The 27,769-nt window shown below is 43.8% G+C and overlaps 1 protein-coding gene across 5 annotated transcripts; it reads left to right on the top strand.

The window, feature by feature from the left end:
• The first annotated feature begins 1,502 nt into the window (after positions 1-1,502).
• Positions 1,503-25,037, top strand: ANP32A (acidic nuclear phosphoprotein 32 family member A). 5 transcript variants are annotated; one of them, XM_018567403.1, is made up of 8 exons: positions 1,505-1,783; positions 10,120-10,269; positions 14,053-14,175; positions 14,358-14,560; positions 18,196-18,200; positions 19,809-19,906; positions 21,136-21,187; positions 23,300-25,037. In XM_018567403.1, exons 1-8 carry the CDS (start codon positions 1,730-1,732, stop codon positions 23,353-23,355), a joined length of 741 nt encoding a protein of 246 aa, XP_018422905.1. In that variant the 5' UTR covers positions 1,505-1,729; the 3' UTR covers positions 23,356-25,037. The 5 variants fall into 5 exon arrangements, with proteins under 5 accessions (XP_018422907.1, XP_018422908.1, XP_018422905.1 ...); XM_018567404.1 differs by lacking the exon at positions 18,196-18,200 and adding an exon at positions 22,558-22,565 and having other exon boundaries at positions 1,506-1,783; positions 14,358-14,556; positions 23,305-25,037; XM_018567402.1 differs by lacking the exon at positions 18,196-18,200 and having other exon boundaries at positions 1,508-1,783; positions 14,358-14,556.
• The last annotated feature ends 2,732 nt before the right edge of the window (positions 25,038-27,769 follow it).

Below are 27,769 nucleotides of genomic sequence, written 5' to 3'. Positions count from 1 at the left end.
GTGGAACTACAAGTCCCATGAGACACTGCAAGACTGACAGCCACAGGCATGACTCCCAGATGCATGATGGGATTTGTAGTTTAAGAACAGCTGGCATTCCGAGGTGTCCTACCCCTGATCTATTCCTTACATTCATTGGATTTAGCAGTTTTCAATCATGGAGGTTCAGCATCACATGTGTTACCTGGGGTAGTCTACAAGCACATACTGTCTATCTAGGACAGCGGTTCTCAACCTGTGGGTCGGGACCCCTTCGGGGGTCGAATGACTATTTGCCAGGGGTCGCCCTGGAGTCTCCTGCTATTAGATAGCTGCTCCCGGTCGCCTGGGAGAGAAACACGTTCTCCCGAGCAGAGTAAACCTTTTTTGTCTGACATTGGGGGCCGTAGGTCAGGGGGAAAAAACAACCACCCTTGGAATGCATAGCTAGATTCCTATTGGCTATTTCACTTTGCAATAGCCAATAGCAAACTAGCTATTGCACCCGCCCTCTGCCAATCAGCAGAGGGGGACCTGAAGTTCTCCATCAGGTCCCCACTACTGATTGACAGCAGTAGAGGGCGGGTGCCCTAGCTAGTTTGCTATTGCAAAGTGATATAGCCAATAGGAATCTAGCTATGCATTCCTAGGGTGTTTTTTTTATTCTGATGGCATACACCAGCGGTTCTCAACCTGTGGGTCGCTGTGTGATTTCTGCTGTGCTAGATGAGAGTCCTCCTCAGCCCTCACCTAGTGCAGCAGTGTCAGTTCTCCCGCCAGATGTCGCTGCAGCAGCCGCGTCATTTCCTAACTTTTACCGTTGGGGGTCACCACAACTTGGCAAATGTTACCAAGGGGTCCCGGCCCTAGAAAGGTTGAGAACCACTGATCTAGGAATACCCATGTCCGGGGTAAGGCATATTTACCCAACTCCTAAGAGCAAGCCCAATTCTTCCTGAGAGGAGTACTGGGGCAGGCTGCTGTGATGTTATCAGGAAGCTTTTTACATCACCCTGCCAGCTCCTTCCACCTGCATTGCACAGAGAAGCACATAGGCCCAGTGATGACAACAGTTGGTGTAAATTATGGTATTTAATGAAAACAGAGGTTTTATAAAAACATGTAATTTGCATGTTGATGAGGGGAAATGAGGAACCAGGGAAGACCAAATAAAATCTTGAGATCAACATAGACAAATATTCCGGCTCATCCTCCGAAATGTAACATTGACCAGCAGGAAGAAAGTTTGGTTGGAGCACCAATGTCATGACAACCGATCTACAATCAGGAATCCCAAACAGTCCAGAGGACGAGCGGCGACTTTGGAGCACACAACGTTTTCACCATCAGCAGTCCATCCACAGCGTCTCCCCGCGATGCTCGCACTCCGACCGTGCAACAACCTGCAAGGCGGCCGGACCAGTAGGAGGTCGGGTCACTCTACCAGGCACCACCCGCTGCGCCCGTGCCAGTCTCTCTCCCGCAGAGCACGCCCTATTACTCCGAGCGTCTTTGCGCGACGGCGCTGGGCACCTCTGCCCATCACCACCAACAACACGGGAGAGCCCGGGCACACCCGGCCATTGGCTGATCGCACGACAGGCTGCGCCCTGATTGGTCAGATGAAGCATCAGTCAAAGAACGAAGGTTCCCGCCCCTTCTTGAACCAGCAGGTTAGTGTTCACCGCGGTGCAGCGCAAGACCCCGCGAAGCGCAGAGCCTGGATTCGGGTGAGACTCGGGAACGCGAGATGGAAATGAAAAAGAGGATCCACCTGGAGCTCCGGAACAGGACGCCGGCCGACGTAAGAGCTGCCGCCTGCTAAATGTCTGACACCAGCCCGGGAGGGGGGAGGTTAGTGGGGGCGCTCGGTTGAGGGACCCCCTTAGCTCTTCCCCCATAGACGGGCGTCGTTTACAGTGAGGCTACGAGCGTTTTTGTAACTTTTGTTTGACAAGAGACGCACCGCCCACCGCGATCACAAACATGGTGATCGGCCACAGACATCGTCGGCGATCGATAACACATCTTCCCTCCAGCAGATAGTAATCCGGAGCCTACTCGGTGTCGGCACGCCGTCCTCTGCTCACCTTCCTCCGGTGTCCGCTCTCCCCGTCGCCGCCTGTACAATGAGTGCCAGTCAGGGCTCCGCTGAGGGCGGGATCGGGGCAATACCGCACCGTGCGGTAGAACACCGCTCGTATCGGAGTGGCCAGGTTGTGAGCTCGGGGTGGGGTGGCCAGGAACAGGTGAGGCGGCTGGGTGTGGCCATCCCCTGTCAGGGTATCACGACGCTCCGGCCGCCTTTTCCTATTTATCTCCTTTTTCCCTCGGCGGCGGCTGGTGTTTATATAACAAGGGCGCCATCTTTACCTCAGCTCGCCTCTTTTCTATCTCACCCCCTTCTCCCCGTCACGGTATTAGTGTGTTACGCAGCCGCCGCCTCGCTCAGATAACATGGCGGATACGCGGTAACATGACCAGCCGCCGGGGCCATTTTGTTTCCGAAAGTGTGACCTTAGGAAGGGCACGCAGACGGACTTGAAGGAGGGAACGACAGCCGCCGCCTTCGGCATCATTGTCCGGAAACAGGTCCGGCGGGCCGCGGCACTCCGCGATGTGTCAGAGAAGACACAATGGAAGTTGTCGGCTTCCCGCCCAGCGCGGTTATGAGGAGAATCCAGAGCTCCTCTCCTGTGAAAGAAGGGGAGGGTGGGCTGGGGTCGCTCGCCATTCGCCCACGCGCGGTCACGTGGGGTAGAACAGGTGTACTCGAGCGGCTGAAGTCACTCAGGCGGAGCAAAGTGTTGTGTACCGTAACGGACGTTATTTTGCGCTGTAATAAAATAAAAATAAAGATCGTTCATAAAAGGGAAGTTCGCTGAAAATATTCTTTCCGTTGCAGTGTGATAAGATAAAGCACAGGGACAACATTTCCTCTTCATAGTTCTCACTTCTGTGTTTGCATTCTTCATAACTCCATCATATATAAAGAAGCAAGCAATGGAGATTTCCAATGGCCTTAAAGTTGCTATGGAGATTTCTAGAGGCCTTACAGTGGTCCTTTCATGCCAAATGGAAGGTCAACTTCTTTGTGAGCCCCCTCCACCAAAGGGCTAGTCACACTTCTGCCTGAGTGTAGCCAAGCTACTTGGGAGTTTTTTTTTTGGTTTGGTTGTGGTACAGGAGCAGTCATAAGGTGCCCATACACCTTACAACCATCGCAAGACTTGTCTTGCGATGGCCGTAAGCTTATTAAAAGCTCGTACGATCTGCCCATCTTGGACAGGCAGATCGTACTTGCGATCATCGAAAGCCCGCTGAGGGGCTGGCTTTCCGATGACCGCAATGCTGAACGGGCAGTGTGCACACACCGGCCCGTTCCGCAGTTATCGAACGAGCAGGCTAGAAACCCGCCGAGAATGGTACGATTCTCGGCGGGTTTTCTAGCCTGCTGGTTCGACAACAGACGTGCGACCGTACAGTAAAACCGGTTGCACACCTCCCATACACCTCGCGATTATCGTACGATCGCTGGATTTCCCGCAATTATCGCAAGGTGTATGGGCATCTTTACGTTTTTGGCCCCTTTTAAATGGGAACACCTGAAAAACATAACGTGCGTTTTTCAGGAGCTCCCATAAAAGTCTATGGGGCCAGAGACGCACGATTTTGCTCCAAAAGCCAGTCGGGTACTTTTTAGAAGACTCGCGTGGCAAGCAACACTGCGCTCTGGTGTGAACGGCCCATTGAAGATGATGGGAATCCTCAGCAACGTCACACAACAAAGTGCTCAGGTGTGAATGAGGCCTAAAAAGCCACTTGTAAACAAATGACCTCAGCTGCTGTGTCCGACGGTGTAAGAATGCATTCCAGCCCGTCGCAGGAGTGCATTCTAACCAGGTTTTGAGCGCCTGTCAAAATACTGGCATATCGGTGATGGGGAAAGTGGAGGTAAATAAGGCCTCTTCTGTGTTGGTGTAAATCGTCATACTTGTAATTATTGTCGCATCTTCGTGACATAATCTGTCTTTGGGCTCATTTACAACAGCGTTCGGGCTGGTGTCGGCTAGGTTGCGAGCAATGCCTTCCTTGTCAAAACCTTGGGGTTTTATTTGGCTTTTATTCAAAAATAGCAAAGTGACATTTTGTTCATTTGTATTCAGTTTGTATGGAGCCTGATCTCACCTGGAGCAGCATGTGGTATGTTTAACATACATGAATCCGTCACAAGTTCCGCCATTTCTCACGCTACCGCGAGACAGATTTCTGAGTATCTACGACTCTCATGAATTGAGATGTGCAGCAGACCCTGCAATGAGCTCTATTTAGCCGAGGTTTTCAGTCTAGGATATTCACACCCGTGTAAGGGAACTTTAACTGGAAATCGCCCAATGTGTCCAACTCAGCGGTGACAGCCATTCATTTGTGTGTTCAGTTTACTACATTCTAAGACTGAAAAAACCAATACCATTTTTTCCAGACCGAGTACCAATACTTTCCCTCAAACTCTCACCGATACCAATTACATGTTTTTTTTTTTTTCTAGTTCCGTGAGTTTAAAAAAAACAAACAATACTGACTAATGATTTTAGGACAGTGGTGAAGCACTAGGGCCCAGTACAGCTCTGACCGCTACGTCCCTGGTAGTTCTGCCACTGACTCCAAGCTGTACAGGGACTACAAATCCCAGCAATACATTATAGAGCAATGCTGAATAATATGAAGCTGAATACTCAGTGTTGCTTCGGGGTGGCGGCCTGATGTCTCTAGGGTCTCAGGTGGGCTGTGCAGGATTTCAAGTGGGCTGTGCAGGGTTTCCGGTGGGCTGTGCAGGGTCTCAAGTGGGCTGTGCAGGGTCTCCAGTAGGCTGTGCGGTGTTTCAGGATGGGCCCAGAGGGTCTCACCAGGGGTCAGGATGGTCTTGTGGGTGGCCAAAGCGTTGTGTGTTTCCCAGGAAGAAGGGGATGTGCAGCCGTCGCTGTAAATAGGCACCGCGGTTCACAGGAAGGCTGCTAAGGTCCCGGCAAGCTTGAGACCTCAAGCAGCTGCTTCAGTTTTAAAATGTAAAGCACTGGTATCGGTGTTTAGTATCGGGCATTTTCACAAGTACTGCTGAAAATCCCAGTATCGGTGCATTCCTACCGATAGTGTTGACTTCTGGGAAACTAAGGAGGCCTATCTTTATAAATGCACTTGAATAGCACAGCCTGTCCTAAAATCTTTATAAATTACAGTAAGGGTTACATTGTGCTATATATAATTTAGGAGCTGATTTATGAAGCGTTCGCCCAGCATATGGCTGTGCAAATAACGTTCGCAGCACATTACTGCCATAAAATGGAGATTAGAAGTGTAGGAAATTTCTGTGCTTCATCTAGTGGCAGTGAACATCATTTAAACAGCTATATGCTGGGCGAACGCTGTATAAATCATAATCCTCATGTCCCATCGCACTCCTGACCGCACTCTCTGTTTGCCTGAGGAAGAGGCCGCACGGTCCCGAAATGTTGCTAAGGAGATGTGTGTCACCACAGTCAATAAACAGCATTGACTTTAATTAATACTTATTGAGTGCGAGTGACTTATTGAGTGCGAGTGACTACTTTCATCTACCGTTGTATAAATCAGCCCCACAGTGTTCATTATCAATAAAATTGATATTTTTATGTAAGTAGTAACCGCTACTGTAGCAGAGCTGCTCTGTATTTTTATTTACAGATAGGGGCGCATACCACGTTGATTATTGTATTATGAATTCGTGGTTTTAGTTTTCAAAAATATATATGATTAGTACCCCATTTATTTTTAATGTGTCAAGTATCAGGAACAAAAAAATGTGTTTACATGAATCTTTTACAGCTCTACATTCAAGGTAGCGCCTTTGAGAATATTTGATGCATGTTTTTTTTGCATTGTCCCTTTGCTTCCTGAGGAAGAAGCATTATTGTCAACATGTCATAGCAGTTTGTTTTCTTTTTTTTAAAAGTAGATAAGAAACAAGGCTGCCGCATCCAAGTGCTGCGAGCGTAGCTGCTAAAGCACTCTTTGTGCAGATGGTGCTGTTTAATATTTAAGGATGCCGTTTCCATCTGATCAGAGCAAAGGAAAGTGGTGCCACTTGACAGATGTCCTTGCTTTTCTCAACACTGGTATTATTTTTCTTGCTGTTGCCCGAAAAATACTTTGTAGCATATAAAATCTGTGTTTAATGTACGCTCCATTATTTTTCTACAGTAGGAATCTTAAACCGAGAGCAAGTTGCAGCTAGTGTAGTTAGAACTCAGTCTGTCCTTTAGGGCCCATTCATACCTATGTGTTGTGTTAATCACACCGTACCATTTGAATGGCACCCCAATGCACTGCAATGAATGGTACCACAGTATCATGTGGTGCGGGGGAAAAAGTAGTGCACGCACTACTTTTTCTCTTTCCTTCATTGACGGACACAACAGAGATCTTTAGATCTTGACCGTTGGGTTATAGTGCCAGCTTCAGAGTAGGAAACTAGGCAAAACAAACAAAGCACAGCCTAGAGGGGGCCCCTGCTGGGTGCCAAACCTCCCAACTGAAAGAGGCTGCTCAGTTTTTTGCCTAGTGTAAAGGAGTTCGGACCTTGGCTCCCTTCTGGGAATCTTAGTTTTCATTTAATCTCATTCTTGGTATTTTTATTTTTCCTTTTTTATCTGTCTGTCAGACCTTCAGTCAATAGCTGAGCTGTGTGACAAGCTGGATAATAAAGATCCTTGTAGTCCCTCAGCTCAGCCATCAAGTGCATACAGATCCTTAGCTATGTGCAGGGTTGGCTGTGGCAGCACTATTCTGGATCTAAGGAAAGCCTGTGAGTGTTCCTCATGGGAGGCACATATGACATAGGGTACCCCCTGTTTCCCTGTGTCGTGGGGGCAATATGTTTAGTCTGCTGGGCTTCCCTATTGCTTTATTAGCTTCTATGGGGGTCTCTACTCAGGGGTATTACATGGTACTCGTGCTGGACAGGTTTTTAGGGTCTGTTCACACGACGTCCGTTTTGTGTGCTGACCGGCTCCGTACGCTGCTGCACTCAAAATGCATCCCAATGTATCCCTATGTGTTTTATGGGCTCCAGTTCTCACGTGCGCAGTCCGTTCAGCTTACGACAGAAAAAATACTGCATGTCACATTTTGTCAGGTCCGGAAACGGTCCGGATACGCAAACGCGTCAGAAACGCACTGCGCTGCAGCTAACATACTAACAGCCCCACTCCAGCAAAACGCGGCCAAAAACGCACTGCATCAGCAGCTCCACGTCTGCTGATCAGGACCTGATCTCATGTGAACAGGCCCTTAGCGTTTTTCCTGCTCACTGTTGGGGCTCTGCCCTGGTGAGTTTTGTGTGGACTTAGCGTCATGCAGCCATAGGTTTATGCGACCGCTTTGGGTGCGCAGGTGGCTGTGGCTCCGTGTGCTGTGACCAGTGTGGCTCTGTTGCAGCCATTCTGCAGCCTCTGGTGGCCACTCTGGGAGTCCCAGCATTTTGTGTGGCCGCTATGTCAGCCACTCTGGGGACTTGGTGGCCATGGTTCCATGTGTTGTCGCCATCAGGGCTCCCAGTTGCAGCCCTTCTGCAAACTCTGGCGGCCTCTCCGGGAGCCCTGGCACTTGCGTGACCACTTTGCGGGATTGTTGGCTGCAGCTGTTTTGCTGTCTCTGGAAGCTGCTCTGGGTGCACCACTGCTTCGTGTGGTCTTGTGCGCATGTTCTGGGGACTGCTGCTGCTCTTCAATCACTGGCGAATGTTCTGGCAGCCCTAGCTTCCCTACTTCCTACTGACTTGTGGGCATATTACTCTGCAGAGTAATATGCCTGTCCCTGTGGACTTTTTGAGTTTTTATAACTTGAAGTGGTGCATGCACTGTGGGGTGTTATGGTTTCGCCCTCCTCAGGGTTGCTATCCTTATGGATATGTGGGCCTCCGTCACCCACCCTTTCTTCCCTGAATGGGTTCTATTCCGCAGAGGTCTCAGAGTTTTCTGGGCATTCTGTCCCTATGAAAGTGCCATTTTCTGGCCGATATAGCGGTGCATCCTATTCTCTCCTACCCGCTGGGCGCTGCTTTGTGTCCCATCGGGGAGGAGAGAAAGTGTCACAGGCGGCCGAGCGCTGCGGGAGGAGAGCGCTGTGAGTGGCCGGCGTCTCTCCTCCCCGCACCACTCAGCCTCCTATCACAGATCAGAGGAGAGCAGTGTGCTATATATAATTTAGGAGCTCCGCTCGCTCACTGACACATGAAGGGGAGCGAGGTACAAACACTCGGTGATCGCTGAGTGTTTGTAAATAATTTAGGACATAGTATGTTTACTGTGTCCCCTATTATGAATGAATGGGAAGTGATCTACATCACCTCCTGTTCATTCATGAATGTGGTTATAGTAAACATACTATGTCCTCATGTTATGAATGAACAGGAACACTCCGTATAGAGGATTGCTGTTCATTTATATCAGGGGCTGCAGAAAAAGAGATTGAGAACTCTGCGTCTTCAATCTCTTTTTCTATTGTAAAAGGGAAATATCAGGGGTCTGTTTAGACCCCTAATATTCCCCCAAAGCCCCTAAAAGTAAAGTAAAAAATATTTAATAAAAATGAATAAATAAAATATAAAAAAGTTTCAAAAAATATTTTTGAAAAAGTTAGAATAAAAAATGGTTTCGGTCTGAAATTGTTATTTCGGTGCACCTCTAAGAGTAATGTCTGCACCAAATTCTAAAAAATGCTGTGCCATTTTCCAGACCACTTCCGACAACTGCATCAAATTCAAGTAGTTCTTATTTGTGCCATATTTCACTGTGGTCGCTGTGAATGAACTCTGTTTGTTCGGTAATAAGAGCAAGTACTTTTGACGTAACTAGTCTGTCACATGTTCATATGTATATGTCTGTCGCAGTATGTGAAGCATACCTCAGGTCCGACATTCCTTGAAACTGAGGATCGTACTGAAATCCATCTCAAGCACTTATGGGACAGAGATGCAACACGTGTGTACTTTTTCAGTCTGCATATATCTGTCCCGCAGTTTGTTTTCCAGTTTCATACGTTTGCACAAACTTCATAAATGTCCAGACTGCAGACCACAAACTTCATAAATGTCCAGACTGCAGACCAGAACACAGTGTGGCACAGCTATATCCAATTCTGCATACCTGGCTTTATATTATAAGAAAATGTAATAATAATATAAAGCCAGTTATACAGAATTGGATACAGCTGTGCCACACTATACAGTGTTCTGGACTCTGGACATGTGCATCTATTTTCCCCACTATGGGGATACAAGCCTTAGTTAGCAATGGCATGATAAATATTAATTTAATTATTCAATGTCTTTTTTTATATTATAAATGTTCTACTCTGGACATGTGCTCATCTATTTTCCCCACTATGGGGATACAAGCCTTAGTTAGCAATGGCATGATAAATATTCATTTCATTATTCAATGTCCTTTTTTTAATATTATAAATGTTATAATATTAAAAAAAGACATTGAATAATGAAATGAATATTTATCATGCCATTGCTAACTAAGGCTTGTATCCCCATAGTGGGGAAAATAGATGATCACATGTCCAGACTCCAGAACAGTGTATTATTGTATAGTGTGACACAGCTGTATCCAATTCTGCATACCTGGCTTTATATTATAAAGTTCTTATAATATAAAGCCAGGTATGCAGAATTGGATATAGCTGTGCCACACTACAGAGTGTTCATGTTCTTCATAATATTAAGAAACTGACCTAAAATCATGATTTTGTATTGCTTTAGAAAAAATTTGACCTGTCCCTTTAAGAAAAAGTATTGGTAATTGGTATCGGCGAGTACTTGAAAAAAAGTATCGGTACTCGTACTCGGCCCTAAAAAAGTGGTATCGGTGCATCCCTAGTAAAAATGCAACATTTCTCAATATGCTTCACTGAAATAACCTACTTTGTGAAATGGTCTGCAAGGAAAAGGACAGATGTCGGATTCATAACATCCAGCAAAAAATGTTATGCTTGTATCTAATTTTGTTTGCTGACTGGATTAGCAAAGTGAATATAGGAACCTATTATGGATGCATTTATTTTGTCCCTAATTGTGTACACCTTGTTTATTTCCAGGTAAAAGAGCTTGTCCTGGATAACTGCCGGTCACGCGAAGGAAAAATAGAGGGACTGACAGACGAATTTGAAGAACTGGAATTTCTAAGCACAATTAACGTCTGTCTCAGCTCTGTTGCAAATTTACCAAAGTTAAACAAATTGAAAAAGGTAATTAGATGGATGCTGGTGTCTCGGAACTTTCATGAGTTATTCTAAATGGGCAGATCTCTTCTGAAGAACCACATGTGAGAGATTTGCCCGTTTTGTTGTCTAGATTTGGGATTTACTGAAGTTTTATTACACCTAATTGCCAACATTTTCATGTGATACCTGCTCCTATGGAGAAATGGAAACCATCTGTGATCAGTAACAGGGATTTTCTTTCAAGTTCTTGTTATTCCATGGGATTCACCCCACACATTGCTGGTCTCAAACCATGCACAAATGAGTTGCTTTGAGTTTGAGTCTTGTACCTGTGCTAACCACGGTTACAAAACTTCTGATGGTTGTGGTTACACAGTTTCAGGTAGGTGGCAGCAAAGAGTCAAGTTTCACTTACCCTTCATATAGAAAAAACACTCTAATTAAATGGAGCCTAGTTGCCTAACTATCACCTATTATTCTGACAGCTGTATTTTAATGAATGCAGCTCAGCAGTATCATAGAGACTGATGTTTAGGCAAATATTGTATGTAAACCACATTCTCTACTTTGAAGGAGTACAGGCATAAATAATACAGGTGTTACATAAATAGAAAATAATCAGGTAGCTTCATTTTTAAAAGCTGTAGAAAAGCAGATATTTTTATTGTTTATTAAGGTACATGTGTAGTATTCAGAGACACTGGGCTATGATGTTGCCTACAGTAGATTAGACACTGGCAAACAAAGCTGTATGACAGCCTAGTATAAATCCTCTCATTTCTCATCATGTTCCACTTCTTTTGCTAGTGGTTTAGTAGTATAGACATCATCTCTCCTCAGACTATCTCTACTTTCTATAACATGATTTTTTTTTTTCCTCAGTCAAATTTTCCAAGTGCTGCAGAGCTAAAAGTGCTCACTTTGTAGCTTTCTGGATCGGTTGATCCTCGGAATCGCCATGGAGGTCATACCAAGACCTCGCTGTGAGGTAGAAGTGGGGCCAGCTTGTAATAGGACCTGTGTATAAAGTGAGCTAGTCACAGAGTGCTTTACAGGTCCAGGGCTGGGATGCACCCGCCTGGTTGAATGCCATCCCTGAAGGCTCCCTCGGGAATATGCCTGCCGTGGGGCAAAGACTGTGATGTGCATACTGCCCTGCCCGAGCTCCTGTTGGCCATCCAGACCGTCATGATTGCTGAGTAGCAGGGCTTGCCCCTACTGATAAAAGAGCCTGGCACCCGTACATGATGTATTCTGCTTCCCCTTTGGGGTTAATGTGTGTGTGCTGTGACACATTAAATGTTCACTTCATGTAGGCGCTGTGACTCGCAAAGGTCCAGGTTCAGTGATCCTTGCTGCTGCTTCACAGTGACCTCGTCACATATGGCTATCAACCATTCCTGCTTTAGCAGATTGAATTGTGAGTACCTCCTAAAGGACCTGACACGAATAGCCCAGATCGCTGTACCCTGTGCGAGTCCACCCTCTCCTCCGAGTCTTCTTAACATCTTCAGGTATGCTCCCCTCTTGTATTGTCCAGGGAGGAATTTTCTACAACTATGTCTGAGTTTATGGGAAAAATATCAGTCATGTTAACTAACTCACAAGTGTGCTCCCACGCTCTCCTCCGGCGTCCATCTCTGATTCAACTGTGGCTACAGCTGCCCCTATAGTCCACAGCCTGTTAAAACTGACTGTTCCTGTGGAGGAAATCCTGGTGTTTAAAGAGCCTGTAAATAAAAGCTCTTTCCAAGGCCTTATTTACCCTAGTGGGCCATGCCCCGCACCCTGTCATTGCTGCCTATCTGCCAGACTCCAGGCATCTGGTCCTAGGATCCTGGTTCTATCCGTACTAATTTTTCAGTCCTTCAACATTTGGAGCTAATGCCAGTGGCCTTACACTACTGTGTTGTCAGGCTAGTAGATTATTATATGCCTAATACCCAGAAGTTGTCTCCTATCTGTACACATGCGAAGGACCCTCTGTGGATGAAATGTTGGTCTGCAGAGCGTCAGTGCAAGAAACACTTTTTGTGTATACCCTTTGATGGCTTTTTTTGCATCCCTGGACAACTTTATCAAGGACATCACCAGAGGGAAGAGCACCCTCTTGGCCCACCAAAAGAAGGCTAAGCCTCAGTCTGGAAGACCCTCTACCTCCTGAGGCTAAGATGAGTTCCTTTCAATTCTCCCAGACCTCCAACTCTAGGCCTGGGACCCAGTTCCACTGCAAGTCATAGACTCCCAAATGTGTAAGCAGATCCTCTTCACATTGAATGAACGCCCCTACTTACCAAAGCAGGGACACCTCTGTTGGCCTTAGCAGGCACCTGTACCCATGGTATTTCAGACGCCTGGGTCCAGCACTAGGTATCCAGGGGCTACAAATTGGAGTGTCGAACTCTACCTCTGCCTTGCTTCATGTTGTTGCTGACGCCTCCTCCCGGGATTAGCGAGCCTCCAGGCTGTTCTGGCACAATGTCTTTCTCAAGGGGTAATATGCATTGTCCCAGAGAAAGAAAGGTTTGAGAGTTTCTATATAAACCTGTTTACTGTTCCCAAAGCAAAAAAGGGCAACTGCACCATTTTGGGTCTAAAGGTTTCCAAAACTTCTGGGTAAAATATTACACACTGTATGTGCAGTGATTGCGTCCCTCCATCCATAAGACGTTCTGGTCTCTGTGGACATCAAGGATGCCTACTTGCATGGCACCTTCTTTCTAGTACATCAACACTACTTCTGTTTTGTTTGAGGTGGGCATGCAACATTACAAATTAGTTGTCCTTTCTTTTCGGAATGTCCCCTGCACCTAGGGTTTTCACCAAGGCGCGAACCCTCTGCTTTGCTCTTGGGGCACCTCCATAATGGGGCACACAGACGACCTTCCTTCTTCTCAGGGGACAGTCAGCACTGACTCATTCAGTTAATGTCCAACAAACTGTTCAAACTCTGCAGAACATTTGGTGGATCCTGAACGCCCAGACGTCAATTCTGGAACCAACTCATTACTTTGAGTATCTGGGCCTCCTGCTGGATTCTTGCCTTCAGGAAAAACTCCTCTGTCTGCTCTCTCACATTCTCCGAGCAATCGCATATGCCTGATACCCAGGACTAGGTTAGGCCTGAAAGGGTCACAAATTAAGCTTTTATGAATATGGATGTTTCTGATCATGAGGAGGGAAGAGCTCTGATACTCGCTGCTTTAAGATAAAAACAGCAGTCATCACACAGAAACTCTGTCCTGGCTGATCAGTTCTTGCCTTGATCAGGCTCAGCACGGGGATGCAGCTTTAAAATTGGACAAGCACTTCTAGTGTATGCCAGCCAAATCTTTTGTTTTTGATAGAGTGGGAAAGGTTTAGAATCCCTGTCAGATTAAATGTGGTCAGGGCACTATTAGACAGATTTACTTTTGTTTACTGGACTGGACGCAAGTGTAATTTTCCAACAGAAATGCAGGCAGAAATAAAAATGTGTTTCTTTGGTACTGTAGGGGAAGGCTAGAACCCCTGTCAGATTTTTATTTCTCTATGCCCTTTTTGTACACTTTCCCTCACTTCCTGTTTGCTGAAACCATTGTCAACAGAACATGATGTGAGGGTAAATCTCTCCAATGGATCCTTGGATAGCAGTGAAAATCCAACATGAGTTCTAATCCTTCCCCACTCTTTCTAAAACTAGAAACAAAGACGTTTGTATACTTCTGTTCATTTTAAACCGATGTCATATTTGCTTTCACTATAGATAATGGATTCTTGATGCAGACGCATTGTTGATTAATGATGATGTATGCTGTTGTTTTGTAGCTGGAGTTGAGTGATAATAACATCTCTGGAGGACTGGAAGTACTGGCAGAAAAATGTCCAAACCTTACACATCTCAACCTGAGTGGAAACAAAATAAAAAATATGAGCATAATAGAACCTCTGGTGAGAAAGCTGTTTTTATATAGGGTACAGTGCTGGGGTTTTGAATAAAACTGTACTGAAATACTAAAGGGGCATTCTTACTCTTACATATGTGAATGGTGCGCCTTAATCCTGTGTATATGATAGTAATTTCCTATTTTATGTTCTGCAGTAATTCCTAACATTATTTTTCCCACCTGCAGAAAAAATTAGGGAGCTTAAAGAGCTTAGACCTGTTTAACTGTACGGTCACCAACCTCAGTGACTATCGAGAAAATGTCTTCAAGTTACTGCCCCAGCTCACTTACCTAGATGGATATGACAAAGATGACAAGGAAGCCCCCGACTCCGATGCTGAAGCCTATGTGGCGGGTTTAGATGATGACGATGATGAGGATGATGGTGGGTACTGGAGTTATGGCTTACCAAGCTCCTATGTTTTTTCTGTCTTTATAACTTTATACCAGGAGTTTAAAAGAGCTTTCCACTTTCAAAAGTCTGAAAACCTATGCCTTAAGCCGTTACTGATTTTCTATGAGAAGAAAGGCAGTGCCCCCAGCAGCTTTGCACATGCTGTGTGGCTTTATGTTGTTGGGGTGTTGTGTTTGCTTTTTATTCAGCCTTAGAAAGCACCAAGTTCCATATGCCTCAGGGGCTGCTAAAGCAGAGATCAGTTAGGAGATTGAAATGGGGAACCTCCAATGCTGGACAACAGACAGGTACAAAAGGAGTACCCTATTGTCTTCTCAATGTTCGTTTTACTACTGGAAGAGTAATCTGCTGGCTGTTCCTCTCAATCTGATTAGGTCTGTGGCCTTCATATGCAAATGAATCTGAAGGTCTGTATTGCTCACAGCAGTCAGTCTTCAAAATGTGTCAAGAAATAACATTATTATGGGAAAACAGGTACCTGTAACAATACAGGCTGTTCATTTTCATAGTGTGTCACCATAAAAACATCAGGCTGGTAATCAAGGGCCATGATGCCTGGTGACCACCCAAGATGGCTTTATGTCCACTTGTGGGGCAGACTAGATATACTAGGCACATTTTTTTCGACCACCCGCCCAGGAAAGAAAATTCTAGGAAGAACACTGAAAATGAATCAGTTGGGGCCATATACCGAACAGCTATTATATCCTGTTATAATTTCGATTGGCCAGTGGTATCGGATGTGCTGTCAAATTTTGTCATGCATATATCAACCCAACCTTTACAAGCAGTTTTATGGGCAGGTTGCTTTCCTTTCTGCTGAGGTTCACTATTCCTCATTGCAGTTGCTAAATACCAAAAATTTGAAGCAGCTGGATTCAGCACCATGTTCTTATTATGTTCCAAAAGCACGACTGTTGGTATTTGCTGCCATACATTTGCTGCCAACAGGGAAACCAAGCAGGAGATTGAGGGCAGCAAAGTAGTTACAAAATATTACCTCTCTTTTCCATTTCCAACAGTGACATAAACAGCTATTAAGAGTTGATGGAGGTTATAACCTCCATCTCCGCACTACTATAAATGTGGCTTTATTGCTGCTGTGTCCCTGTTACCTTGTCACAGGGGCAGTAAATAAGTAGAAATCTACTCTTATAGTGTAAAACCTCTTTCTGCTGAAAGGATGATTGAGGGAAGATTATATAACACAATCCCTCATACACATATACTAACTATGGGCCTCACTACTGTCCTTGTAGGGATGAACTCAGGTTTGGGCTAGGGCTGCAACAACTAATCGACATAATCGATTATAATCGATTATTGAAAAAGTTGTCAACTTTTTCAATAATCGATTAATCGGCTTCCGATTGGTTGGCCCTGTTCACGGCTCCACACACGCTGCACGCCACACCTCCTCCCCACCTCACGCTCGCCGCTACAAATCCCAGCAATAATACATTATACAGTGGTGCAATGCCGAATACCACTAGCTATAGAGGACTACAACACCCAGCAATAGTACATTATACAGCACAATGCAGAATACTACCAGATATAATGTACTATTGCTGGGATTTGTTGTACTCCTCTATAGCTGGTGGTATTCTGCATTGTGCTGTATAATGTACTATTGCTGGGTTTTGTAGTCCTTAATAGGCGGTGCCATTCTACATTAATTGCTGTATAATTTTACACTTTTCATTTCACTATATTGCACACCACACTTTTTTTTTCCTTTTCTTTACTTCCACCGCTCCAAGCTTGCTCCTGTGATGGACTACAATCTCAATACAAACTAGTAGTCCATCACTGGAGCCATTTTTAAAAATGTATTTAATGTTTTTATCCGATTAACCGATTAATCGAACTTAATAATCGTCCAACTAATCGATTTTGAAAATAATCGTTAGCTGCAGCTCTAGTTTGGACCTAAGCTGAGCTCCTTCGAACATAGAAGTACGCTCCTTCTGCTGCTGCCCAATCAGCTATGGCCAGGAAATTCCCTGCCCATATGCAAAGGGGTGGGGTGCAATGACGTCATTGACCTTATATGACCAAATGGCTATATTGGATAAATGACATTGACCTAATGTGGCCATATAAGGTCAGTGATGTCAGCACAAGTATCCTGCCCCTTTGCTTATGTGCAGGGCTGGGAATGCCCCGGGCCGCAGCTTATTGGTTGGGTAGCCCCATGTAGCTTCCGGGTTCAGAGGAGCTCGGATTTAGACCGGGTTTAGTAACACATCAGATTTTTACCTTTTCAGTTACCTGCAAACAAGTAGAGAATGGAAAATACAATCTACATTTGTACTATTTAGCTTTCATTTCTGAACTTCTATAAATCCTTGTTTTAAAAACAAAGAAAAGTATCTTCTGGCAATAATGTGTTAAGCAACATTGAAACAGGAAGGACGATAGTTGCCAAGGTAACCAGCACATGCTATAATTAGGAATATTTTTATAACTGTACACTAAATGGGCTGACAAGATGGGCTGCAAAAGCTTCATCACTCCCCCATATGGTTTCATTTTGTCCTAATTTGTCTTTCATCATGTTATCATTTTTTGTATAATAAGGTTTCCAGTCTTTCCATCAGCTTTCCCCATATCTGTCACTCCATATAAATTCCTCTATCCTGATTTTAACTCTATTTCTAGCAACCCATCTTGCCACTGTCCTTGTTACTTGCTTCTTCTACAGAAATAGCAAATGACAAACAATGCAAGAACAGCTTTAATGAATGCACAGTTCATTGTATCAAAATCATACATATCAGAGTATATTAGCTGTTCAGTATTTGGACAAAACTCAATGAGGGGAACTTATCAAAACTTTACCAGACAGAATCTGGAGCAGTTGCCCATGGCAACCAAGTTAAGCTTTGAAAATAAAAGAAGCTGATTGGTTGTCGTGCAAAGCTCCTCCACATTTTGCCTGCTCCAGTGTTGATAAATTCCCCTCACAGTCTTTCAGTGTTCTACCTGGAATTTCTTTTTCTAGCTGGGTGTGCTGAAAAGTGGGCAGGTGATCCAAAAGAAAAAAAAAAAACTCTACCTTTTTCATTAAATTAAAACAGCGAGACTGTGTTAAATTAAAAAGTACAGATTATATCACGGATTAAAATGGCGTATGATCACAAAGCAGTGAAAAATTACAATTCATCATAAAAAAAAAAATATATTACAGTTATCGCACTATAGGTAACCCTAAATGATGGCCCTAAAGTGATTTTTCAACCTCTGCAATGTCTGACCGCAGTAGGGGCTTATGTATGTACATGCATCATAAATGCAGGATCGTAATAATCCTAAAATTTAAGCAAATTCAATATAAGTGTTTTCCCCATAGTTCTCCAAAGGGTCACGGGAGACATAAACTAGCGTCCTCCCGTGACCCAAAGCTCAGTATATCGCGAGCTACAACTCGCGGTATACCGAGACCGCCGCAGCCGTGACGGAACCCAACATTACTGTGGAGATCCACCCAGCTGTGTGATTGACAACTGGCTCTGCCTATCTAGAGGCAAAGCCAGCTGTACCCGCCCCGTCCGTTCTGCCAGTCAGCAGTGGAGGAGGGGGGAAATCCCTGCAGGGAGCCGTGAGTGATGGTCACGGCTCTCTGCAGGGACGTGAGCGAGTGACGGTATATGTTCGCTCACTTCCCGATCTATTGAGCCGACGTCTGACAGCTTCATTGTCACACGTCGGCTCGAACTATGAGGTTGAGTGAAAATCGCTCACCTCATAGTTCTCCTTTAACACTAGTATTTATGGCCCAGTCACACCAGCAGGCATTATGGTGCGTATAATGCATGCCTGTTGTGCACCTGCACCTTTTTTTTTATTATTTAACTCCGTGTTTAAATTTTTTTTTAAATGCCCAACAGTGCAACATGCTGTCGTGTATTGTAACTTGTTTTGCATTGCATAAAAATGCAGACATCTTGCATGCCTTTGCAACGCACTCTAATGTACTTGTATGGTGTGAACAGGGACGATAGAAAACACTTGTTATCTCAGTGCCCTCCTGTTGAGCCTGTGTTAGTCAATGCAGATTGGCGCAGCTCCACGCCCATGATGTGAACAAATGCTTAGGCAAAAGACTGAATTTAGACTCGCAGCCGGCAAATTAAGCAATCACAAAATATGCTTTTTTTAAAGGGTATGTTTGTGCTTCTTAAAGTCAGGTTCAGCACAGCAGCCATTCAGAGGTTGTGTAGTATTTCTCTCAATGAATACTAGACGTTCTCTGATTGAACTAGGAGCAGTGCCAAGTCATCGGGGAAAAAATGCTGGCAGGAAGGAGGATCTATGACAATAGAGACTTGCAGAGTCTCTTCTGTCATAATATGACGGTCAGCACTTTTCAGAAATATGAGTAAAAATATTAAAATATGACTTAAGATCCACTTTAACTGTAAATGATGTTACTGTACAATTGGATGTTGTGTGGTACCGTTAAAGTCCAGTTTTCCAATATGTAATGAGTTATATACTGTTTAGGTAGACACTACCACTACACAATTGTTGATAAATGTAAAGATAGATTGTACAATTGGATTATAATGTGTGCCCAGCTCTCGGATGCATTCACGTGGGGCGTTCTGGGAATCCTGTGGCAGGAACCTATGGATTCTTGCGGCAGGTATCCCAGCTGTCCCTGTTCAAGTTAATGAACGGGTGACAGCAGCCACAGTTGTCAGCAACAATCTGCATGTAACCAATCATGCATAGAATGATTACATGTGGTTTGCGATAGATGATTGTCATTGGACACCGGATAGATGCATTCATACAATTGTCTATCCCAACCCCCACGTAAACATACCATGTACGGCTGCAGGTGGACTGCTGCTGACGAATGCGGCTGCTGTCACCCTGTCATTTGAGTATGATTGGCACAGCGGCTGTATGAATGGGGACACCCGGGATTCCTGCCACAAGGATCTGTAGGTTCCTGCTGCAGGAATCCCACAATGCAGCCTAAAGCCCCGTGTGACTTGGGCTTTAGCCTATAAAACGGTATTACCACTGAATAGGTTACATTTAAAAGCAAAAACATAATGTAAATTGGTGTCTTCACTTAATGAGCACTCTACAAAGGCTCTAGTGTTAGCTGATGTTCTGTTACTCCCTCTGTCTGTGGCTCACAGACTGGAGACTAAATTGCACACATCTCCAGTCTGTTTGTGACTGAGGCTGCCCCCCTCACACAGAGGAAGACTATGATGAGGATGTTCCACCGGGCGAGGAGGGCGAGGAAGATGATGAAGAAGAGGAAGGAGAAGAGGAGGAAGTGAGCGGCGAGGAGGAGGTACAGCTTTTGAACTTTTACATTTGTTTGTTATTGGCTGGAAAGAGTAACATAGGTGTGTAGATATTTCTTTGCAGTGGTATTAATGAGATTTGTTTTGTAGTGGGACAAATTCACTTTGCTTCATAGTATTGGCATAGTTGGACATGCTAGCATGGAGGTCATTCCGCCAGATTACCGTAAAAGTTCAGGTCCCTGGTATCCAACCAAAATTGAAATATATTTGTGTAAACTTTAAAGCAGACCTTTCCCCTAAAAAAACAAAATACACAGATGCATGCATCTCTGCACGCTGACCTGCCTATGGAAAATGAAGGCATTCTTTGTGAATGTACCTTTTTTATATATTCTACTTCCTCGTTTTCTTAGGTGCTGGTGACGGCAGTGCATTCCAGGTGCGCGCTGTGAAGGCTTTGTCACCGGTGCCTTTTATTGCGTAAACTATGAGATCTGAAAAGATCTGGAGGGAATGGTTCAGAGGAAAGGAGATCTCTTGGAAGGTGAGATCTGGTACCGACGTCATTGGTGGGCCAGCACAGAAAACAGAAGAGGAAGCCAATTACGTTTTTGTAAAAAAAAAAAAGATGGCGGAGTGGGATGCGGAACACAGGCAGGAAGGAACAATGGGATTGTGGAAAAATAACAAGAAAGAAGTGTGTCACACTGGATAAGTCTGCTGGTTTTGCTAAATAAATGTAATCAGAGTTGGGGGTTTTTTTTAAGGGAAAGGTCTTTTTTTTTTATCTGCGTTCGTTACCAAAGTGTAGAGTACAGATAAATCATTTGGGGGGTTGCACAATAAAAATTATAGTTACAATAGTCAATAAGGTGAAAAAAAGATTCACATCCATCAAATCCACCCATCTCATCATAAACCTGTAAGTAAATACCAACTTTCTTTACCCTGTACCACCTACAATTCTTTCATATTGAGATTTTTTTTTGCCTTCATCTAGAATATTGAAAGGAATAAGGAAAATCCTTATGATGTTCCATAGTCCATTATTTCAGAATAACACAAAATGGCCAGTATAACTTCATAAATGAGGATAGCTTTTCTAGCTTCTTCAGAATGAGCTCTATAGCATGCACCTTGTTTCCATTATTTGTTATATTTCACACATTGTGAATTGTAGCAGCTTTGTTGATATTTTATGGGGAGCCCTCAGAGGTTAATCTGTGTTGGAGAAGCACATAAGTCCAGCATTAATCTGCTTTTTGTTTTAAAGGAGGATGAGGAGGCTAACAGCAAAGGGGAGGAGGAAGAAGCCGATGAGGATGGTATGTGATCAGTGCTCCCTATGCAGATGGCTTACGTTTGCAGTTTATAAGGCCAAAAGAAGGAATTTGCATCTTCAGCATAAACCTTCTCAGTATGTTGCTGCTGTTCATGGAATTTACAGGTGCCGGGTCGTGTCATCTGTTGCTGACCTAAACCTAACGACAAATCGACCATTAGAAGTAAATTTCTTCCCTTAAAGTGTAGCTCCACCATCGTGTCAGTTTTCAAAGATTGCTTGCTGTATAAATGCTTGACGCATAAGTGGCTCTTTTCCTCCATTTCTTGGGAGGACAACAATTCACATAATGTGATTAAATATATCAGGGCTGGACAAGTATTTGACTGGGTGGGCTGCACTGAGGGGGTGGGGGGATTATAGGCTCCATTTTAAAGTCAGCATGTTTGAGACATAAGGTTCGCCATACACTGCTCTATTTTTCTCATTCAACCTGTGGGCTGAACGAAAAAAATCGAGCAGATTCCTTAATCAACACTACGAGTGTGTCGATCAAGGAATCCCCACTGTTTACATTGCATTCTGAAAGCAGCCACCAATAACCAAACAGAGTCGGCAGCTCATTGGCTGACCGCTCTGTTCGTACGAAGATTTTCCGACCGGCTCCTTCGATCAGTTGATTGAGGGATGCCCTGCCGAAAGGGTGCCAACATCGTTTCAGTTGACCATCACTTCAGTACAGGATGGATTCTGATGGTGGCTTTGGGGACTACACTTAAGAATAGGCATCTTGATTCTTACACTGTGTTATATAGTTACCCACAGGTGTATAATACATAATTATTGGTGGAATCATTCTACAAAGATTTTCTTAAGATTTTTCTTGTCAGTCACAAGATGTGCAACCAAAGGAGAGATGCAGGAAATGTAAAAACCTTTAGACTCCCTACATACAACCAGATTCATTTAAAGGACCATTAGTGCATTTTTAAATAAAATGCACAAATACTTTCTGTCCCCCTGCCCCTGACCTTACTGTGATTTCTAGTTTGTGTTCACATCCAACAACAAAAGTCTCTACTGTCCTGGTCGCACCTGCACATTCCAGCCCCTGGACTGCTATGGGATTTTATATGAGTGTCTCCAGCTGAGGGACATGGTCCCATAGAAGTCTTTGGGGCGCTACAACGTGGGTGCAGACAGTGAAGACTTTTGATCCTGGAAGTAAACAAACAGCCAAGCCACAGCCATGAAATTGAGGCAAGTATGCATCTGTGGAATGGGGAGGGTGGGATAGGTTAGGTCAGGGCTAGCGGGCAAAAAAGATAAGTGCATTTTGTTCTAAAATGCACTTGTCCATTAAAATGTTAACACCCTGGATTAATTTACATGGAGGTATGTTATATATATAAGAAGAAAATGTACCCAAGTGAAGCACCTGTGATTTTTTGTTTTATTTTCGGGGTATAAACATTTACAGGGTTATTCACAAAAGGGTGAAGAGTTTGGAGAAGGCAGGAGAAGTGAACAATCTAGGACAGCGGTGGCGAACCTATGGCACGCGTGCCAGAGTGGGCACGTGGGGCCCCCTCTGCTGGCACGCGAGCCCAGGTCCGCATTATCAAAGGGACACAGCGATAGCGGTCCCAGTCCAATTAGTAGTTAGTAGTTCCCTCTCTCTCCCGCTGAACTGACAGCAGAAGAGAGGGGACTATTTTACCATTTTCGGCTGCCACGGAGTAACACCGAGAGTGAGAGCCCATACAGACCACCTCAGAACTGCAGAGCCCCCCTGAGAGTATTCAGGTCTAATTGAAGGGTTGGCACTTTGAGATACATAAGTTGGTTTAGTGATCCAGTTTGGGCACCCGGGCTCAAAAAGGTTCGCCATCACTGATCTAGGACAACATAGATAAACTGGAAAGTGAGTTGAATTGGAGAATTTTTCCAGTTCAGTTATGTTGTCCTAGATTGTTCACTTCTCCAAACTCTTCACCCTTTGTGAATAACCCTGTTAGTGTTCCTTCAATATTGTGCTGTTACTAATCCTTTAAACTTTGAGTTATGCCTGCTATTTCCATAAACCCCTCTGCAGTTTTTTCTGTAAGTATTGCCTGCAAATGAAAGTTAATATCTTTCTTTTATGTGTAATCAGGAAAGGGAGAAAAGAGAAAACGGGACCTTGAGGACGATGGAGAAGAGGAGGACTGAGCAGCCATTAGAAAAGGACAAAACACAGGAGGAATGAGCCTCGTCACTTAGTGGAGAACTGAACCCCAAGACCCAATCTGAAAATTCTGTTGTAATTTGTTTTACTTTCATTGACCCTGCTCCTTTTATTTCCTGGTTATAAGGTTGCTGTGTGCTGAACAGACACCAAGCAAGGAGAATCAAGCTTTGTATTTCTATTACTGCTCTTCAGTTTTTTAAAATAGTTTTTTAAAGGTAAAGTTTGTGTTTTGCACAGATCCCTTACAATCCAAGACATGCAGTCTTTCTAAATCCCATTTCTAATGTATCTGTTTTTTTGGATGTGGTTTGACTTTGGTTACCCTTTTAATGATCGTAAGGAAAGTCTTAAGCAGAAATTAGTGTTAACCCTTTCCTGCAGTGTCTGGCTGGTTAGCAGCTTAAGGGTTAATCGGCCATAAAAGCCAGGCAATTTGGTAGAAGAGCATGATACAGTGATTGTACCACCTCTCTGTCTCCTCTTAACTGAACACCAGCATCTCATCCCATGTGGAGTTGGTAGCTGAACATAATAATCCAGTTATTAGAAATACAATTCTCAAATCCTATTTAGAATGTTAGATGTGTGCAGACAATTATGAGGCTGTTGTATTATTATAATATGTGGGCAAAATGTGTAATAATATCATGGGTACCAAGAGATTCCAATCAGCGGGTGATATGTGAGCAGATATAAAGGATTGTTGTAGTTAGAGCTATGGAATTGGTTTTTTGACTTTACATAAGAAAATCAGGTGCACTTTTTTTGGTGTGCATCAAGAAGATTGATGTAATGGGGGTTGGCTAGTACATCCTATACAGTGATCTGTGTTCATACACCTCTAGATACATACATAGAAAGCAGTGTGGTGGAGTAGCTAGTGAACCCACAGGACCAGTTAGTAAATAAGGATCATGTAGCTAGGCCGGTAGAGTCCCTTGCATTTTAGAAAAATAAGTGAGTGATGATTTTCTTTCTTTTAATTTGGTTTCCTTTAGTTACATGTTGTTTGTTGTTGTCGTTAAGCAATTTAATTAAAAGGCAGAATAAGTATTTCTGTAATGCTCTCATTATAGATGTGCTAATTAATCTCAATCTGATTTGATCATTTACCATCTGGCTTTTCTTTTTTGTAATCAGGCAAATAGCAAAGTGTGGTAGCATACACCAACCAATTGGAATTCATCTTCTAATGAACAGAGTTTAGCAAATAGAAATCTGATTGGTTTCTAATGGTTACTACATTAGGACCGCTCTTTGCACTGCTTCAATGAACAGGTCTGCGCTTAGTACTATTACAGGGTTTAGTGGAATCAGTGCAATCTAAAATAAGAATTCTACTGGGAGAATGTAGCATGTCCTCGCTGACCTTGTAACATAGCAAAGTCTTTATGCAGACCTAATGCATCAATGTTTTAGGGAATTACTACAACACTGGAACCTCAAATCCTGATTGGGTATCCCAGAATGAGCTGTGCTGTGATGACATAAGGATGAGGTTTGTAAGGGGTAGATATGACACAGGTATAGCAGGATAAGAGAGCAATGGTGGTAGAGGAAACAAGCTCTTTCAGTCTGTCATATTACTGGCACATTAGTTTTATAGTAAAGCGGATTGTTTATATAACTGATTACAAACACTTTATACTAAATATTATAGTAGAAAAAATGAGTGGTCAGTGTGTATCCAACATACTGGGAATATTGTACCCTCTAGAGCAAATATGAGGTACCAGGTAGTTTGTTTACACCTGGGAAAGTCATCCTCTTACACATCCCACTAACATGCTGCATGTTCATTACACTTTTGTTTTGTTTTGCTCCAGCACAGTATTCATCTTATCATGTATCTGTCACAGCTCAGAGAGGTTCTGTTACTGTGGTTTGGGAGTCTTTCAGTTTCCAGCACTAATCTCATCTGATTTCTTACTTAGGAGTGACTGCCCTGTCTGTACTACGAATCACTAGTAGTCGGCTGGGGATTCTTTTTTTCCCAGGAAACCCAAACACTGCAATTTCTGTCTATTTGTCATTGGTAAATTTCAATAAACTTGTTTTTTTACAGAGTTTTCATGATGTAATCATATTTGTCATGTGTTCTTTTCAGTGCACTTTGGTCAAAAGCATTCCAATAAGTTCCTGCACACTCTTATGATCTACTATAGGTCTGTGGAAGGGCTATAACATGCAGTTACCAAAATCCACTCTGAAAGAGTTTTAAAGAGACACTGTCACCTTGCCCATGCAGGCCAAATTGACTATGTCTCTGCAAAGGGCTCCCCCAACCCCATTATTCTCGCCTTACCTGCGCTCTTGTGATGACCCTACTTCCTCCACAGGTAATAGCGTCTCTTTAACGCAAAGTAGAGCTTTTACAATGAGCTTGATTGCATTACCAGATTAAGGTCCCATTCACACCGGGCTTAAGGCTGCAGCTAGGGATTCCTTCTACAAAAGACTAACAGATTCATATGGCAGGAGTCCCAGGTGTGTCCATACACATGCTGCTGATGTGCCCGTTCAAGTTAATGACAGGCTAACATCGGCTGAATCTGTGAGTGGTTCTGTGCATGTAATTGTACATGGAACGATAACCTACGGTTGGGTATATATGATTGTCCCTGGATGCAGACAGATTGTGTCCGGGGACAATCATCTATCCCAAACCGCAGGGAAATCTTCCATGTACGATAGTAAGAATGTGCAAATCATTCAGATTTTCATACCAACGAGTGGAGAGGGTCTGGGCTTTGGCTCAGTCTGTGTCTGGTTCTTGAACCACAGTATTTAGAGCTGTCTGGCTTTCTTTATCAGACAGCTGACGTGGTGCCTGCCTTGAGTCCATTATGTTCTAATGCAGGTGGTGTGTAGTGTTTCTGGAGGCCAGTTTAGCACTTTTCTAAGCTGAGTGATGGATTTATATTGCAGACCTTTACTGAGAAAGAAGACTTGGAGAGTTATTCACAAAGGATATAGCCATAGCTTTGGCTCACTTCAGCCGTTGGAGCTCTTCGGTTCAGTCGAACCAAAGGGCTGCTGTACGGGCTATTCATAATAGCCGAACGTGTTCTTCACTTTGGCTCAGCTGAACATACCGAAGGGAGCTGAAGCCAGCCGATGTATGGCTGGAGTGAATAGCTGAATGGGGTTCAGCTCCCTTCACTTTGGCTCGGTATTCACTCGGCTGCCTCTGGCAGCTTACTAAATAACCCCCTTTAGACATCTTCTCTTTCTCCAAATGTTAATCCTTTCAGGTCTATAAAGGAAGGTGATAAGTGACTCATCAGACATCACAAGTAAAGGTTTTCCTAAGTGACAGTTACAAGCACAGCTACAAGGATGAATCATGATAGGTTAATTGCCATTTAGCAGTGTCTTATCTACAAAAGAGATGTTTCATTTAGTATATGGATATGATTTTTCAAAGCAATGTCATTTATTGTATGAAAAGGAACTGTCTTAACACTGATGCCAAATGGAACAAAGTACGTCAGCAAATAGGAAAAATAGTCACGAATCAAAGCCTACTTACAGGGCTAGGGGAACAGTTAGCTGGATATTAACTGCCATAAAAGTACAGCCTCCAGGATTAGTACATAATTATTCAGTACTTCTTTGACCCAGTGTCAACATAAACTGTACTTTGTGAGCTTTATAGAGATGCCTGTATCCAATGCCAGTACATGGACAAGTCGTCACATGAGCAATTGCTGGAGCCCCACTGTAGAAAATTGCATTTTCATGGCACCTTTAACCACTTCAAGACCAGGTGTTTAGACCCCCTTCCTGGCCAGGCCATTTTTCAGTATTCAGCGCTGCGATACTTTGACTGACGTTTATTCCGTCATGCAACGCTGTACTGCAATGAATTTTATACCATTGTTTGGGGACAGATAGAGCTTTCTTTTGGTGGTATTTAATCACCACTACGGGTTTTATTTTTTATTATAATTAGGAAAAATTATTGAAAATTTTGAAAAAAAAAACGTTTTTTGTAACATTATGTTAGGAAACATTTATTATTACCCAGTTTTTTGGTCAAATATAAAAGATCAGGTCACGTCGGTTAAATAGACACCAAACATGTCAAGCTTTAAAATTGCGCGCACCCGCGACATCGCAGAAAACGACGGCAACCAAAATTGGCCATAGGCGACACTTTAAACGTTTTTACCGCTCATCAGTTTAGTGTTATCAGTGATTGATGGACCTAAACTTATTGCTCTCACTGCGACGTTCGCGGCGATATGTAACATGTGCGGCGTAATGGGCGCAATCGTCTTTTTTGCACGTATGCGCCCCCGACGCATGTTTGCATGCGTGTATGTATGGGTGGGGACTTTAAAACATTTTTTTTTTCTTTAATTATTTTTTATGTGTAACTTAAATTTTTTT

This window comes from Nanorana parkeri, unplaced genomic scaffold (genome assembly GCF_000935625.1).
Source record: "Nanorana parkeri isolate BGI_ZX_2015 unplaced genomic scaffold, ASM93562v1 scaffold1043, whole genome shotgun sequence".
Lineage (NCBI taxonomy): Eukaryota > Metazoa > Chordata > Amphibia > Anura > Dicroglossidae > Nanorana > Nanorana parkeri.
Note: the sequence above shows the minus strand (reverse complement) of the source record. Positions and strands in the feature narration are given on the sequence as shown.